At 40.3% G+C, this 14,849-nt stretch overlaps 1 protein-coding gene across 1 annotated transcript in view; it reads right to left on the bottom strand.

The window, feature by feature from the left end:
- The window catches only part of EDA2R (ectodysplasin A2 receptor), a 103,791-nt gene that overhangs the window by 83,956 nt on the left and 4,986 nt on the right, over nucleotides 1-14,849 (bottom strand). The window contains exon 2 of the mRNA XM_052663324.1: nucleotides 4,353-4,449. Within this exon, the coding sequence (XP_052519284.1) occupies nucleotides 4,353-4,439 (87 nt within the window). The 5' untranslated portion in view covers nucleotides 4,440-4,449. The remainder of the gene's footprint in view (nucleotides 1-4,352; nucleotides 4,450-14,849) is intronic.

The raw sequence follows: 14,849 nt of genomic DNA, 5'->3' as shown, positions 1-14,849 counted from the left end.
CCTGCATTGCAGGCAGATTATATACCGTCTGAGCTACCAGGGAAGCTCAAACCTAAAGCTCTCCGAAGGATTCCTGGTGCACTTAAAAAAAAGTTTCTCATCATAAACTTGAATAGTCCCCATGATTTGGCAATATCTCTCTCCAAGACCTCATTATGTACTACTCTGTCGCTCACCCAACAATCATCAGCTGTACTTACATTCTTCCTCTTCTTTGAACATTCCTAGTTCACTCTCATCTTGGAACTCTGCACTAGTTCTATCCTCTTCCCAGAAGGCACCTCCTTAAAAGGCATTCCTGTACTACATGATAGGAGCTAAACATAGGAGTCACTCTGTATAAGATCACTGTAATTTAATTATCATATTTCCATATCTATGTATGTATCTTGTTCACTGTTTCACTAATTGACCTATGACTGATTCGTGTGGAGGTTTGACAGAAAACAGCAAAATTCTGTAAAGCAATTATCCTTCAATAAAAAATAAATAAATTTAGAAAAAAAAAAGGTAAGGTTGGTGAAGGCAAAAAAAATTTGTTTTGCCACATCCGCAGTGCCTAAAACCATGCCTGCCAGTTTATAGGTGTTTGAACTATTCCCTCCCCCCAAAAAAAAATGCAAACAGGCAAAATGGTTGTCTGAGGAGGCCTTACAATCACTGAGAAAGGAAGAGAAGCACAAAGCAAAGAATAAAGAGAAAAATATACCCAACTGAATGCAGAGTTTCAGAAAATGGCAAGGAGAGATAAAAAAGACTTTTTAAGCGAACAATGCAAAGAAATAGAGAAAACAATAGGACTGGAAAGAGTACAGATCTCTTCAAGAAAATTAGAGATACCAAGGGAATATTTAATGCAAGTGTTAGTCACTCAGTCATGTCTGGCTCTTTGCGACCCCATGGACTGTAGCCTACCAGGTTCTTCTGTCCATGAGATTCTTCAGGCAAGAATACTGGAGTGGGTTGCCATTCCCTTCTCCAAAGATGGACACAATAAAGGACAGAAATGGTATGGACCTCAGAGCAGCAGAAGAGATTAAGAAGAGGTGGCAAGAAAACACAGAAGAACTATACAAAAAAGGTCTTAATGACTTGGATAACCGCAATGGTGTGACCACTCACCTACAGCCAGAGATCCTAGATTATGAAGTCAAGTAGGCCTTAGGAAGCATGAGTAGAAACAAATCTAGTGGAGGTGATGGAATTCCAGTGGAGTTATTTCAAATCCTGAAAGATGATGCCATTAAAGTGCTGCACTTAATATGCCAGCAACTTGGGAAAACCCAGCACTGTCCACTGGACTGGAACAGGTCAGTTTTCATTCCAATCACAAAGAAGGGCAATGGGAAAGAATGTTCAAACTACCACACAATTGCACTCCTTTCACATGCTAGCATGGTGAGCTCAAAATAATTCAAGCTAGGCCCCAACAATACATCAACTGATAACTTCCAAATGTACAAGATGGATTTAGTAAAGGCAGAGGAACCAGAGACCAAATTGCCAACATCTGTTGGATCATGGAAAGAGCAAGGAAATCTGGAGAAACATCTACTTCTGCTTCATTGACTATACTAAAGCCTTTGACTGTGTGGATCACAACAAACTGTGGAAAATTCTTAAAGAGATGAGAGTACCACACCACCTTACTTGCCTCCTGAAAAACCTGTATGCAGACCAAAAAGCAACAGCTAGAACCGGACATGGAACAATGAACTTGTTCCAATTAGGGAAAGGACTATGTCAAGGCTGTATATTGTCACCCAGCTTATTTAACTTATATACGGTCAGTTCAGTTCAGTCACTTAGTCATATCGAACTCTTTGCAACCTCATGGACTGCAGCATGCCAGGGTTCCCTGTCCATCATCAACTTCCAGAGCTTGCTCAAACTCATGTCCACTGAGTCAGTGATGCCATCCAACCATCTCATCCTCTGTTGCCCCCTTCTCCTCCTGCCTTCAATCTTTCCTAGCATCACAGTCTTTGCCAATGAGTTAGTCCTTCCCATTAGGTGCCCAAAGCACATCATGTGTACAGATATGCAGAGTGCATCATGCGAAATGTTGGGCTGGATGAAGCTCAAGCTGGAATCAAAATTACCAAGAGAAATACCAATACCCTCAGATATGCAGATGACACAACCCTAATGGCAGAAAGCAGAGAGGAACTAAATAGCCTCTTGATGAAAATGAAAGAGGGCAGTGAAAATGCTGGCTTAAAACTCAGCATTCAAAAAACTAAGATCATACCATCCAGTCCCACTCAGTTCAGTTCAGTTTAGTTGCTCAGTAGTGTCTGACTCTTTGCAACCCCATGAATCGCAGCATGCCAGGCCTCCCTGTCCATCACCAACTCACAGAGTTCACTCAGACTCACATCCATCGAGTCGGTGATGCCATCCAGCCATCCCATCATCCGCCATCCCCTTTTCCTCCTGCCCCCAATCCCTCCCAGCATCAAAGTCTTTTCCAATGAGTCAACTCTTCGCATGAGGTGGCCAAAGTACTGGAGTTTCAGCTTTAGCATCAGTCCTTCCAGAGAACACCCAGGACTGATCTCCTTTAGAATGGACTGGTTGGGTCTCCTTGCAGTCCAAGGGACTCTCAAGAGTCTTCTCCAACATCACAGTTCAAAAGCATCAATTCTTCAGTGCTCAGCTTTCTTCACAGTCCAACTCTCACATCCATACCTGACTACTGGAAAAACCATAGCCTTGACTAGACGGACCTTAGTCGGCAAAGTAATGTCTCTGCTTTTGAATGTGCTATCTAGGTTGGTCATAACTTTTCTTCCAAGGAGTAAGCATCTTTTAATTTCATGGCTGCAATCACCATCTGCAGTGATTTTGGAGCCCAGAAAAATTAAGTCTGATACTGTTTCCACTGTTTCTCCATACATTTCCCATGAAGTGATGGGACCATATGTCATAATCTTCATTTTCTGAATGTTGAGCTTTAACCAACTTTTTCACTCTCCTCTTTCACTTTCATCAAGAGGCTTTTTAGTTCTTCTTCACTCCAGTCCCATTACTTCATGTCAAATAGATGTAGAAACAATGAAAACAGTGACATACTTTATATTCTTGGGTTCCAAAATCACTGTGGACAGTGACTGCAGAAATTAAAAGACGTTTGCTCCTTGGAAGAAAAGCTATGACAAACCTAGCCAGCATATTATAAAGCAGAGACGCCACTTTGCTGATTAGGTTCATATAGTCAAATCTATGTTTTTTTTTTTTTTTCCAGTAGTCATGTATGGATGTGAGCATTGGACCATAAAGAAGCCTGAGCACTGAAGACTTGATGCTTCTGCACTGTGGTGTTGGCAAAGACTCGTGAGAGTCCCTTGGACAGCAAGGAGATCAAACCAGTCAACCTTAAAGGAAATCAACCCTGAATATTCACTGGAAGGACTGATGCTGAAGCTCCAATACTTTGGCCACCTGATGTGAAGAGTCGATTCATTGTAAAAGACCTTGATGCTGGGAAAGATTGAGGGTAGGAGAAGAATGGGGTGACAGAGGATGAGATGTTTGGATGGCATCATTGGCTCAATGGGTATGAGTTTGAGCAAACTCAGGAGATAGTGAAGGATAGGGATAGGGGAGCCTGGTGTGCTGTAGTCCATGGGATCGCAAAGAGTAGGACATGACCTAGCAACTGAATAACAGTGAACAAAACCAGTGATTGCTAAATTAACAGACAACTGCAGAAAATATGTGATCATGAAAAAAAATTACTGGCTGTCTGCTCCCAAACTTTGTGTCCCAAACTTCAGTCTCAATTTAATACCAACCTCAGTTTCTGGGACTAACAGGGACCTGAAGCAGAAACAATTAAGCAGCTCTACAAATCAGGATTGAATATATAATTCCTGCCCTGTGGGTTGTTTTGTTACCAACTGGGATTCTAGACCCTTCCTAGTTCCCCCATCTTGCAGTTTCCTCAGTGGCCTAGTCTCTCTATACAGAGGCCACATTTCAGCCTACTCAGTTCTTCTCTCTTTTCCATTCCCAAGACTTGATAGCTGGCCCCTGAACCCCAAATGAGTGGATCTTGCTTTAGTTGACATATGTCCATAATACTTAACAGCCTTCTTAAGCTTTTGCATTATATATCTCTTGAGATACTCCATTATCTCATGGAATCCTCCCCTGCCTCTGATGCTGCCAGGTTGAATTCTTAATGGAACTGTGACTGCTATTGTCATAATCTTTGGATTTCATATGTTTTATATGCTAAACCTATTAGCCACAGATAGGGTCGACTCTCCTAATCTTGGACTTTCTTGGTTGCCAGTCTGCTTTTCTAGGATGTAACAGAAATAAGTATCCTGACCAGGGGTACTTACCTTGGAGAGCTCTTGTCCAGGTCCACACAGTTGGCAAGTGACACACCGTCCCCATTGGTCCCAGTACTCATTTTCTTGGCAATCCATGGTGGGAAGGCTATGGGCACAGAATACAATTATGGAACAAATGGAAAGGATCTCAAGGCAAGTAGTGGCTTCCATCTCAATTTGTTTATGGACTTCTTAGTCTAGTCTCTGGACCTGGGTTAGAAGGTTTGAGGAAGCCAACTCAAAACAGCTAATACCTATATAGCACTAACCATGTGCCAAGAATTCTTAAAAATGGTTTAAATGCAATAATTCAAGCTTTAAAACAACCATATCATGAATTATTACTTGCCTAATTTTGAATGTGTGAAAAATGAGGCATAAAGGCCAAGGAATTCACCAATGTTCATACAGTTAGTGGCTGTAACACTTGCTGAACTGGAAAGAAAATGATAAGACAAGGAGCTGGTATCTGCCTAGAAATGAGTATAGCCACAATCTCTCATATGTTACCAGCTATTAACAGTTTTGAAAGCACTTTCATACTCATTATATTTGATCCACGCAACACCCATGTTGTAAGCAATATTATCCCTTTGTGGATGAGAAAGCTAAAGGATGGTTCTCTTTTGCCAAAACTGTCTCAAGTACCTTTGAAGACAATTAGCTGTTATTGCTTCTGTCCTTGGAAGCATGGGAGGGGAGAATGATCCAGCATGAAGTAATGTCCTGGTACATTAAAGTGCAGAGAAAAGGAAACACTACTGAGATAACAGTTCTCAGATTACAAATGGTATAAGGCACTGGCACTAGCATTGGTCAAAAAGAGTTGGGAGATATCGGTTCTATCCTGATACAGGTTTGTTTAGGACTAATAAGTTTCCTCAGGATATGGGACTTTCAGAGTTGAAACTAGGACAGTCTCAGGTAAACTGGGATGCTTGGTCAACTTACTTGGATCTTCTTTCAATCTATGATTCTGTATGAGTCCCTTTACTTTCTCTGGCTTCAGTTACTTAATCTGAAGAAAGGGGTCGGTACGTTCCTTACCTACCTTATATAGTCCTTGGAATGATTAAATGAACTAAGGTCCATCAAAGCATTCTGAAGGATTTGAGAAGTTATACAAAATAAGATAGAGTTGAGTATATAGAGAGGTAATTTTCTACAAAGATGAATTTTAATGTAAGTAACTGATACATGGGGCTTGCATTGCTCAAAGAGAAAGGTGGGGTGAGGTTCTTTTGTTCACTCCTTAACCTCATACCATGGTGAACTTCAGGTGGTTTCTCAAAGTATATAAAATTCTAAATGTGTACTTCCAGTCAGAAGAGAGGAGAGTGTGTATGTATACCTTGTGCTAGATACCATCATTCCTCCCTTCAAAAGTTCCCAGTAGCAATGAAGTAAGTTTTCCTGTCTGGCATTCTTGCTTGAATGTACCTTTTCCCATGATCAACTGGGCCATTCTTTCCCATTTCTTCATTCAGAAGAAAGTAGGCTAAAAAACCCATTTTTTACATAAGCTTAAGATGCCCCCATCTGTTGTTTTTATTACTGACCCATAGTGTCAGCCTCAGTAGGCACACTCCCCTCCCTACCCCACATCGTGTCATTAGGAACAAGAACTATCAGTGGTCTCACGGCTATCATGACAAAAGAATTAAGTGTCATGGGCACAGGGCCAGAATACTGGTCTGGGCAACTCCCCTGTATCCTCTTCTTGCCCACACAAACAGAAAATCATTGGCAGGAGCCAAAGAGCCCTTAAGATAAGCTCCCAATATAGGCATCTGAAATCTCCATAGCATCTGTTTCTGCCCTTTGGGTGTCTGAGACACTCTATTATATTTGGTACCCAGAGCCCCTTCCATCTAATAAATGTCATGTGGAATGAATCTTAACATGTCCCTCTAACCTTGGCTTTGAGACCTGTGAATAGGCAAGTTAGGTGTATGGCCAAACCCCCATATCAGGCTCCAGGGAATGAACATAGGCCTTTTTTTTCCCTTCTATTTTGTCAAACTGTTTATCCCAAGCAAGCAAATTAAACTGTCTTTCACAATAAGTTTAACAAATTACCTTTTTTAAAGGGAAGCCACAATGACTGATCTGTTCTGAAGAAGTCATGGTTATGAGTAAAATTGTCTAGTAATGGTTAAATTATTACCAAGGGACAAACTCAGGCCTATGTCAAGTTCTTCCCTGTGGTCAGCAGTGTCCTGTTGTAGATGTACTGCCTTTTTATTTTAAGAGAAGGTAAGAGAGAATAATTAAGTTTTGAGAAAATCAGAGCTACTCTGAGGTGCCCTGTAACTGCAGCTAGACACTCTTCCAAAGAATCCCAGAAGATACATCTGAATCCTCCAAACTGCTGTATAAGTCAGCAACATAGATGGATCTATAAAATTTCGACATATGTATGGATGTGTGCTAAGTCACTTCAGTCGTCACTGACTCTTTGCAACCCCATGGACTATAGCCCACCAGGCCCCTCTGTCTCTGGCATTCCCCAGACAATAATACTGGAGTGGGTTGCCATGTCCTCCTTCAGGGGATCGTCATGAACCAGGAATATAACCCACAGGTCCTGTGTCTCCTGCATTGCAGGCAGATTCTTTACCATTGAGCCACCAGGGAATATACTCATACAAATGCTTTCAGATAAAGATACAAAACCTTTTCATTACCTCAGCAGACTCTCTCATCCCCCTTCCCAGTCAATGCCATTTCCTTCTCTGAAGTAATTTCTATTCTGACTTCTATCACCATTATTAGTTTAACCTGTCCTTGAATGTCATGTAAATTTGATTCATATGAGAGCCCTCTTTTGTTTCTGGCTTTCTTTGTTCAAGACAACATCTGTGAGATTTACCCATAACATGGATAGCAACATTTATTCCTTCTTTTATTATTATTATTTTTATTATTTTTAATTTTACTTTATTTTACTTAACAATACTGTATTGGTTTTGCCATACATCAACATGAATCCTCCATGGGTGTACACATGTTCCCAATCCTGTACCCTCCTCCCACCTCCCTCCCCATACCATCTCTCTGGGTCATCCCAGTGCGTCAGCCCCAAGCATCCTGTATCCTGCATCAAACCTAGACTGGAGATTCATTTCTTATATTATACATGTTTCAATGCCATTCTCCCAAATCATCCCACCCTCTCCCTCTCCCACAGAATCCAAAAGACTGTTCTATACATCTGTGTCTCTTTTGCTGTCTTGCATACAGGGTTATCATTACCATCTTTCTAAATTCCATATATATGTGTTAGTATACTGTATTGGTGTTTTTCTTTCTGGCTTACTTCACTCTGTATAATAAGCTTCAGTTTCATCCACCTCATTAGAACTGATTCAAATGTATTCTTTTTAATGGCTGAGTAATACTCCGAACATTTATTCCTTACCATTGCTGTGTTTGAGTGAACTCCGGGTGTTGGTGATGGACAGGGAGGCCTGGCATGCTGCGATTCATCGGGTTGCAAAGAGTCAGACATGACTGAGTGATTGAACTGAACTGAACTGAGGGAAGGAGAGAATGTGAAATAACTACTTAATGGGTACTGTCTGGAACTAGATAGTAGTGATGGTTGTGTGATTTGGTGAACATGTTAAAAAAAAAAAAACAGTGAACTGTACACTTTCAGTTCAGTTCAGTCCAGTCACTCTGTCGTGTCCGACTCTTTGCGACCCCATGAATTGCAGCACGCCAGGCCTCCCTGTCCATAACCAACTCTCGGAGTTCACTCAGATTCACATCCATCGAGTCAGTGATTCCATCCAGCCATCTCATCCTCTGTCGTCCCCTTCTCCTTCTGCCCCCAATCCCTCCCAGCATCAGATTCTTTTCCAGTGAGTCAACTCTTTGCATGAGGTGGCCAATGTACTGGAGTTTCAGCTTTAGCATCATTCCTTCCAAAGAAATCCCAGGGCTGATCTCCTTCAGAATGGACTGGTTGGATCTCCTTGCAGTCCAAGGGACTCTAAAGAGTCTTCTCCAAGTGAAATTTATGACATGAGAATTATATTGCATAAACAAACCTAGTTCTTCAGCATTTCCTTTAATACCTTGAACTACCCTATATCATTCTATTAGACAATGCTTGTTATTCCCCAAATTAAAATTTAAAAACTTATTATGAATATTCTTATATATGCCTCCAAATGACTTTTTAATGCAAATTTATCTATTAAGTGCTGTTTGGGTTATTGATTGAGTTTAACCAGAGGGGCTGACAAGTGGCAAGATGACTAGAGTATTCCTTATTTTGTCTGTCTCTGTCATGTGACTGTTCACCCTGTCTATCCTTTTGTCCTGATCCTGTTCCATTTGAAAAAAATAACCTAGAAAAATAAGGATGCAAGTTGACAGGGAAAAGGGTAAGCAATGAGGCTGACATTAATAGTAATTCCCACATGAGCTCATGGTGCCCTGAAAAATTGATGTTGCCAAGTTTCTGCTGATATTAGGTACTTAAACTATTGCCAGTGCAGCTGCCTTTGGCCACAGCTTGTGACTGCTGTTCTTCTCAACTTGCACATGCCTGTGGGATGAAACGTGCTTTCTCTATCTAGGATGGGTGGGCAAAACAGGATGACAGGTCTAAATTAAGAACTCAGGACTTCATGGAAGATATTTGCCTTGCCTGGGCTGTGCAGGAGATGTGAGATTAAAGAGGATGAGGAAGACAGCAGGTGGTCCATGCCCTGCCCATTCCTCTCCTTGTGAGCCTACCCAGTCACCCACATGCAGGGGACTGGCAAAAATCAAAGTAGTTGCTCAGTGTGGGCTTGAGAATAGTAATTTCTTTGAAAATCAAGCTTCTAATCTATGCAATGCCTTCATTATTTCCAGATGTTTGGCCTATAATCCAGATGTTGTTTTATCACTTGGTGCTGGCTCTCAGCCTTCTCTTTCTTGGCATGGCTCAGGGCCACTTCTATCCCAGCTTTCTCTTGCCCATAATCTGCTTCCAAACTATCAAACCTCTTATCTTCTTTCTGCCCACATATTTGTGAATTCTGCCTTCCTCAGAATGGTGAGTGGTCCCAGGTCTAGCTCTGCTGTCAAAAGTGTATTCTTCCCCACTGCTGGACTCAAGGTCCCCAGTCATACCATGAGGATTTGGTCAAATCTTTTACTAGTGATTCTCACCTAGTGCATCTTGGGAACTCCAAAAAACACATATATTTGGTTTGCATTTCTGAGATTCTGACGTATTTGGAATTTTTAAAAATTCAGGAGGTGATTCTCATGTACAGCCAACTTTTTTTTTTTAATTTTTAATTTTACTTTATTTTACTTTACAATACTGTATTGGTTTTGCCATACATTGACATGAATCCACCACGGGTGTACATGTGATCCCAAACATGAATTCCCCTCCCACCTCCCTCCCCACAACATCCCTCTGGGTCATCCTCATGCACCAGCCCCAAGCATGCTGTATCCTGCATCGGACATAGACTGGTGATTCGATTCTTACATGATAGTATACGTTTCAATACCATTCTTCCCAATCATCCCACCCTCTCCCTCTCCCTCTGAGTCCAAAAGTCCACTATACACGTCTGTGTCTTTTTTGCTGTCTTGCATACAGGGTCATCATTGCCATCTTTCTAAATTCCATATATATGTGTTAGTATACTGTATTGGTGTTTTTCTTTCTGGCTTACTTCACTCTGTATAATTGGCCAACTTTGAAAGTCATTGTTTGTTTTTTCTGTTTTGGTTCCTTAACTCAGCTTGTGGGATCTGAGTTCCCCAACCAGGGATCAAACCCAGGCCTCCAGCAGTGGAAGTTCAGAATCCTAACCACTGGATAGTCAAGGAATTCCCTGAAAATCATTGTTTTAAGGCTCTTTTTGGCTCTTGTATATTTTGCCTGAATATTAGATGCAGTCATAAAAAGGACCTTATGTTCCCTCACATTTAGAGGGAACTTGATGAGGGAGTAACTTGAGGCCTACTCATTTTTTTTTTGGAAAGAATAAGTGATAGTGTGACATTGGCTGAGGGTGGAATGACTCTTTTAAAACATGTTAAATCATGTCACTTCCAACCTCAAAATTCATTGATGCTTTTCCCTACTCAATTAAACTAAAGTCCTCATAATGGCCAATGAGGCTTTAGGTGATCTTCCTACCTCCTCATCACCTCTTTGATCCCATAATCTACTCTTCTTCCTAATATTCTCTTAACTCAAACCATGCCAATCTCCTTGCTCTTCCTGAAACTAACCTGAAAATACTCCCACCTTAAGGCCTTTCACACTTACTGTTCCCTTAGTCAAGCATGTGTTCCCCTAGATATCTACATTGCTACTTTCCTCACCTTCTTCAGTTCTTTGATCTTATAATATCTTCTTAGGGAGGCTTTTCTAACCACCCTCTTAAAACTTCAACTTCCCATCATATTCCCTATGTCCTTCTCCTGTTTCATTCTGCTCAATTGCACTTATGACCATCTAACACATTTTATATCTTATTTATTTATTTACTGCTTATTTTTAACCCAACTAAAATGTAAGCACCATGAGATCATGGTCGTTGTGTTTAGTACTTCATCCCCTATGCCTAGAACATGCCTGGCATACAGTAGGGACTAAATAAATATTTGCTGGATGAGTGAATGGTAAAATATTTACAAAAAATGTTAACAATCTTCTGGCCTAGTGAAAGGTTTCACAATTGGAAAGGGTTTCATACCAGTTAGCTCAATAGTTTCTTCCAATAACTCTGAGAATAAGCCATGGATTGTTATCACCAATTAATGGATTTTTAAAACAGAGGCTTAAAGAGAAAAAAGTACCTCAAATACACCAAGAACCATACAAAAAGATCTTCATGACCCAGATAACCAAGATGGTGTGATCACTCACCTAGAGCCAGACATCCTGGAATGTGAAGTCATGTGGGCCTTAGGAAACATCACTATGAACAAAGCTAGTAGAAGTGATGGAATTCCAGTTGAGCTATTTCAAATCCTAAAAGATGATGCTGTGAAAGTTCTGCACTCAGTATGCCAGCAATTTTGGAAAACTCAGCAGTGGCCATAGGACTGGAAAAGGTCAGTTTTCATTTCAAACCCAAAGAAGGGCAATGCCAAAGAATGTTCAAACTATCACACAATTGTACTCATCTCACATGCTAGCAAAGTAACGCTCAAAATTCTCCAAGCCAGGCTTCTAGGGTATGTGAACTGTGAACTTCCAGATTTTCAAGCTGGATTTAGAAAAGGCAGAGGAACCAGAGATAAAATTGCCAACAAATCGTTGGCAATTGTTGATCCATCAAATTGTTGAATCATTGAAAAAGCAAGAGAGTTCCAAAAAAAAAAAAAAATCTACTTCTGCTTTATTGACTACACCAAAGACTTTGATTGTGTGGATCATAAGAAATTGTGGAAAATTCCTAAAGAGATGGGAATACCAGACCACCTTACCTGCCTCCTGAGAAATCTGTATGCAGGTCAAGAAGCAACAGTTAGAAATGGACATGGAACAACAGACTGGTTCCAAATTAGGAAAGGAGTATGTCAAGGCTGTATATTGTCACCCTGCTTATTTAACTTATATGCATTATTTAACTTATAAGGAGAGTATATGATGCAAAATGCCGGGCTGGATGAAGTACAAGCTGGAATCAAGATCGCTGGGAGAAATATAAATAACCTCAGATATGTAAATGACACCACCCTTAAGGCAGAAAGTGAAGAACTAAAGAGCCTCTTCATGAAAGTGAAAGAGGAAAGTGAAAAAGTTGGTTTAGAACTCAACATTTAGAAAACTAAGATCATGGCATTTGGTCCCATCACTTCATGGCAAGTAGATTGAGAAACACTGGAAACAGTGAGAGACTTTATTTTGGGGGGCTCAAAAATCACTGCAGATGGTGAGTGCAGCCATGAAATTAAAAGACGCTTGCTCCTTGGAAGAAAAGTTATGACAAATCTAGATATCATATTAAAAAGCAGAGACACTACTTTGCCAACAAACTCTGTCTAACCAAAGCTTTGGTTTTTCCAGTAGTCATGTATGGATGTGACTATAAAGAAAGCTGAACACTGAAGAATAGATGCTTTTGAACTGTGGTGTTGGAGAAGACTCTTGAGAGTCCCTTGGACTGCAAGGAGGTCAAACTAGTTAATCCTAAAGGAAATCAGTCCTGAACATTCATTGGAAGGACCGATGCTGAATCTGAAACTCCAATACTTTGGCCACCTGATGGGAAGAACTGACTCATTGGAAAAGACTCTGATGCTGGGAAAGATTGAAGGCGGGAGGAGAAGGGGACGACAGAGGATGAGATGGTTGGGTGGTATCACCGATTCAATGGATATGAGTTTGAACAAGCTCTGGGAGTTGGTGATGGACAGGGAAGCTTGGCCTGCTGCAGTCCTTGAGGTTGCAAAGAGTCGGACATGACTGAGCACCTTAACTGAACTGAAATTTCTTTAACTAGCATTAAACAAAGCCAGGATTCACAGGTAATGTTTTTTTCAGGTACATAACATTGTGGCTTTCTTTTTTTATTCTTTTTTAAATATAAATTTATTTATTTTAATTGGAGGTTAATTACTTCACAATATTGTATTGGTTTTGCCATACATCAACATGAATCCACCACAGGTATACATGAGTTCCCCATCCTGAACCCCCCTCTCTCCTCCCTCCCCGTACCATCCCTCTGGGTCGTTCCATTGCACCAGCCCCAAGTATCCAGTATCATGCATCGAACCTGGACTGGTGATTCGTTTCACAGGTAATTTAAGACTTATGATTATGACATGCTTTCCAAAGCAGTATTGAACTCTAAAATAGGGAATGGAGGTCCTCCCAGGCTGTCACTTAAATTTACTATTTCCTCAGTAATCTTATAGGGACAAAAATATTTTCTGAACATTCATCTGTTCTTTAAAGAATGACTAGATAGGTTTTCTGCTCAATCCCTAGTAGATAAGGGCCAGGATAAAGATGGTAGCAATAGGAGCAAAAAGGAAGTGATGATGGGAGATACGGATCTTACAAAGAAAGTCCATAGGACCCTACAATTACATGGATGTGAGAATCAGGAGAAAGACATAAGTCAGAGAAGATTCTAAAGGTTTCTGCCTGGGAAGTCAGGATATCCCCGGGACCACAAAGAGTGTGAAAGGGGAGTTCCTTTTTAGTTAAACAAACAAACAAACAAACAAACAACAACATACTTAGTATTGAGTTGTTTTAAGTTTGGAAAGTTGGAGTGAACAAAGGAAAATGTTAGTGGTGGTGCCCAACAGGCAATTAACATATGTAGAACATAGGTTAGGGCTAGAAATAAGTCAAATGCATAAAAATACCAGCTCAGTTCATGGATGCACATCAGAATTATCTGGGGTACTTTAAAACATAGGGCTTCTCTGTTGGCTCAGATGGTAAAGAGTCTGCCTGCAATGCAGGAAACCTAGGTTTGATCCCTGGGTTGGAAGATTTCCTGGGGAAGGGAATGGCTATCCACTCTAGTGTTCTTACCTGGAGAATTCCACAGACAGAGGAGCCTGGCAGACAACAGTCCATGGGTCAGAAAGAGTTGGACACAACTGAGCAACTAACACTTTCACTTTTAAAACATACTTAAACCTTAGATGAATTAAATAAAAAAACAAACTTTTGGAAGGTTAAGCAACATTGGCCTAAGTAAATCACAACAGAGGCTTGATGAGCTAGGAAAAATGTTAAGAACGAAACACTAATGGACATCCGTATTTGAAGCTGGAAGAAGAAGAATAGCCAGCAGCAACCAAGAAGGGGAATCCAGGGAAGAAATAATAGAACCTGGATGGGATAGTACAAGACAGAGTTTTAAGAAGTAATAGATAAGCAATAGTGTCAGCTGTTGGTACAGGTAGGTGAAGGAGCATCAGGATTGGAAATGCATTATCTTGTTGGTATGTGACAAAGGTAGATTGTCTTTTAATATTCAAATATATCACAATATGTGCATGGAATAGAAATAATTCAGAAACCACAGGTGGTTGTTACAGTTTTTATCAAGTTTCTCTTTTCATTTACAAAGTGGTTAAAGTATTTCAACTGTTAGTGATAGCAATGTTTGGTCCAGTACTGTTGATTAGTATATCAACAGAGGAGAATAAAAAGAGCTAGCAAAGTTCAAGATGTCACAAATATTTACCTTGTTTTTTATTCCAGTGTACAGAGCAACAGATAATGACTCAGCAAGAATAAATATGTTGGGGTAGAAAAATAAAAGAAAATTTTATTAAAAACAATTGTCACTGTACAGATAGAATTAATATCCAATGGGGCAATTCTGATTCAGCCAAAAGCAAATGTTAACCATGTAAGTTAAAATCTTTCTCTTTCAAAACATGTGAAAATACAAACATCCACAATAGAAAAGCACAAATCTAAAAAAGACAAACATAACTTAAAAGACTCTAAATTGAGGGGAGGGATGCTTAAAAGTATATAAATATGTGGTTAGTGTCTGG

This window comes from Budorcas taxicolor, chromosome X (genome assembly GCF_023091745.1).
Source record: "Budorcas taxicolor isolate Tak-1 chromosome X, Takin1.1, whole genome shotgun sequence".
Lineage (NCBI taxonomy): Eukaryota > Metazoa > Chordata > Mammalia > Artiodactyla > Bovidae > Budorcas > Budorcas taxicolor.
This window is presented reverse-complemented; position numbering and strand designations above follow the sequence as displayed.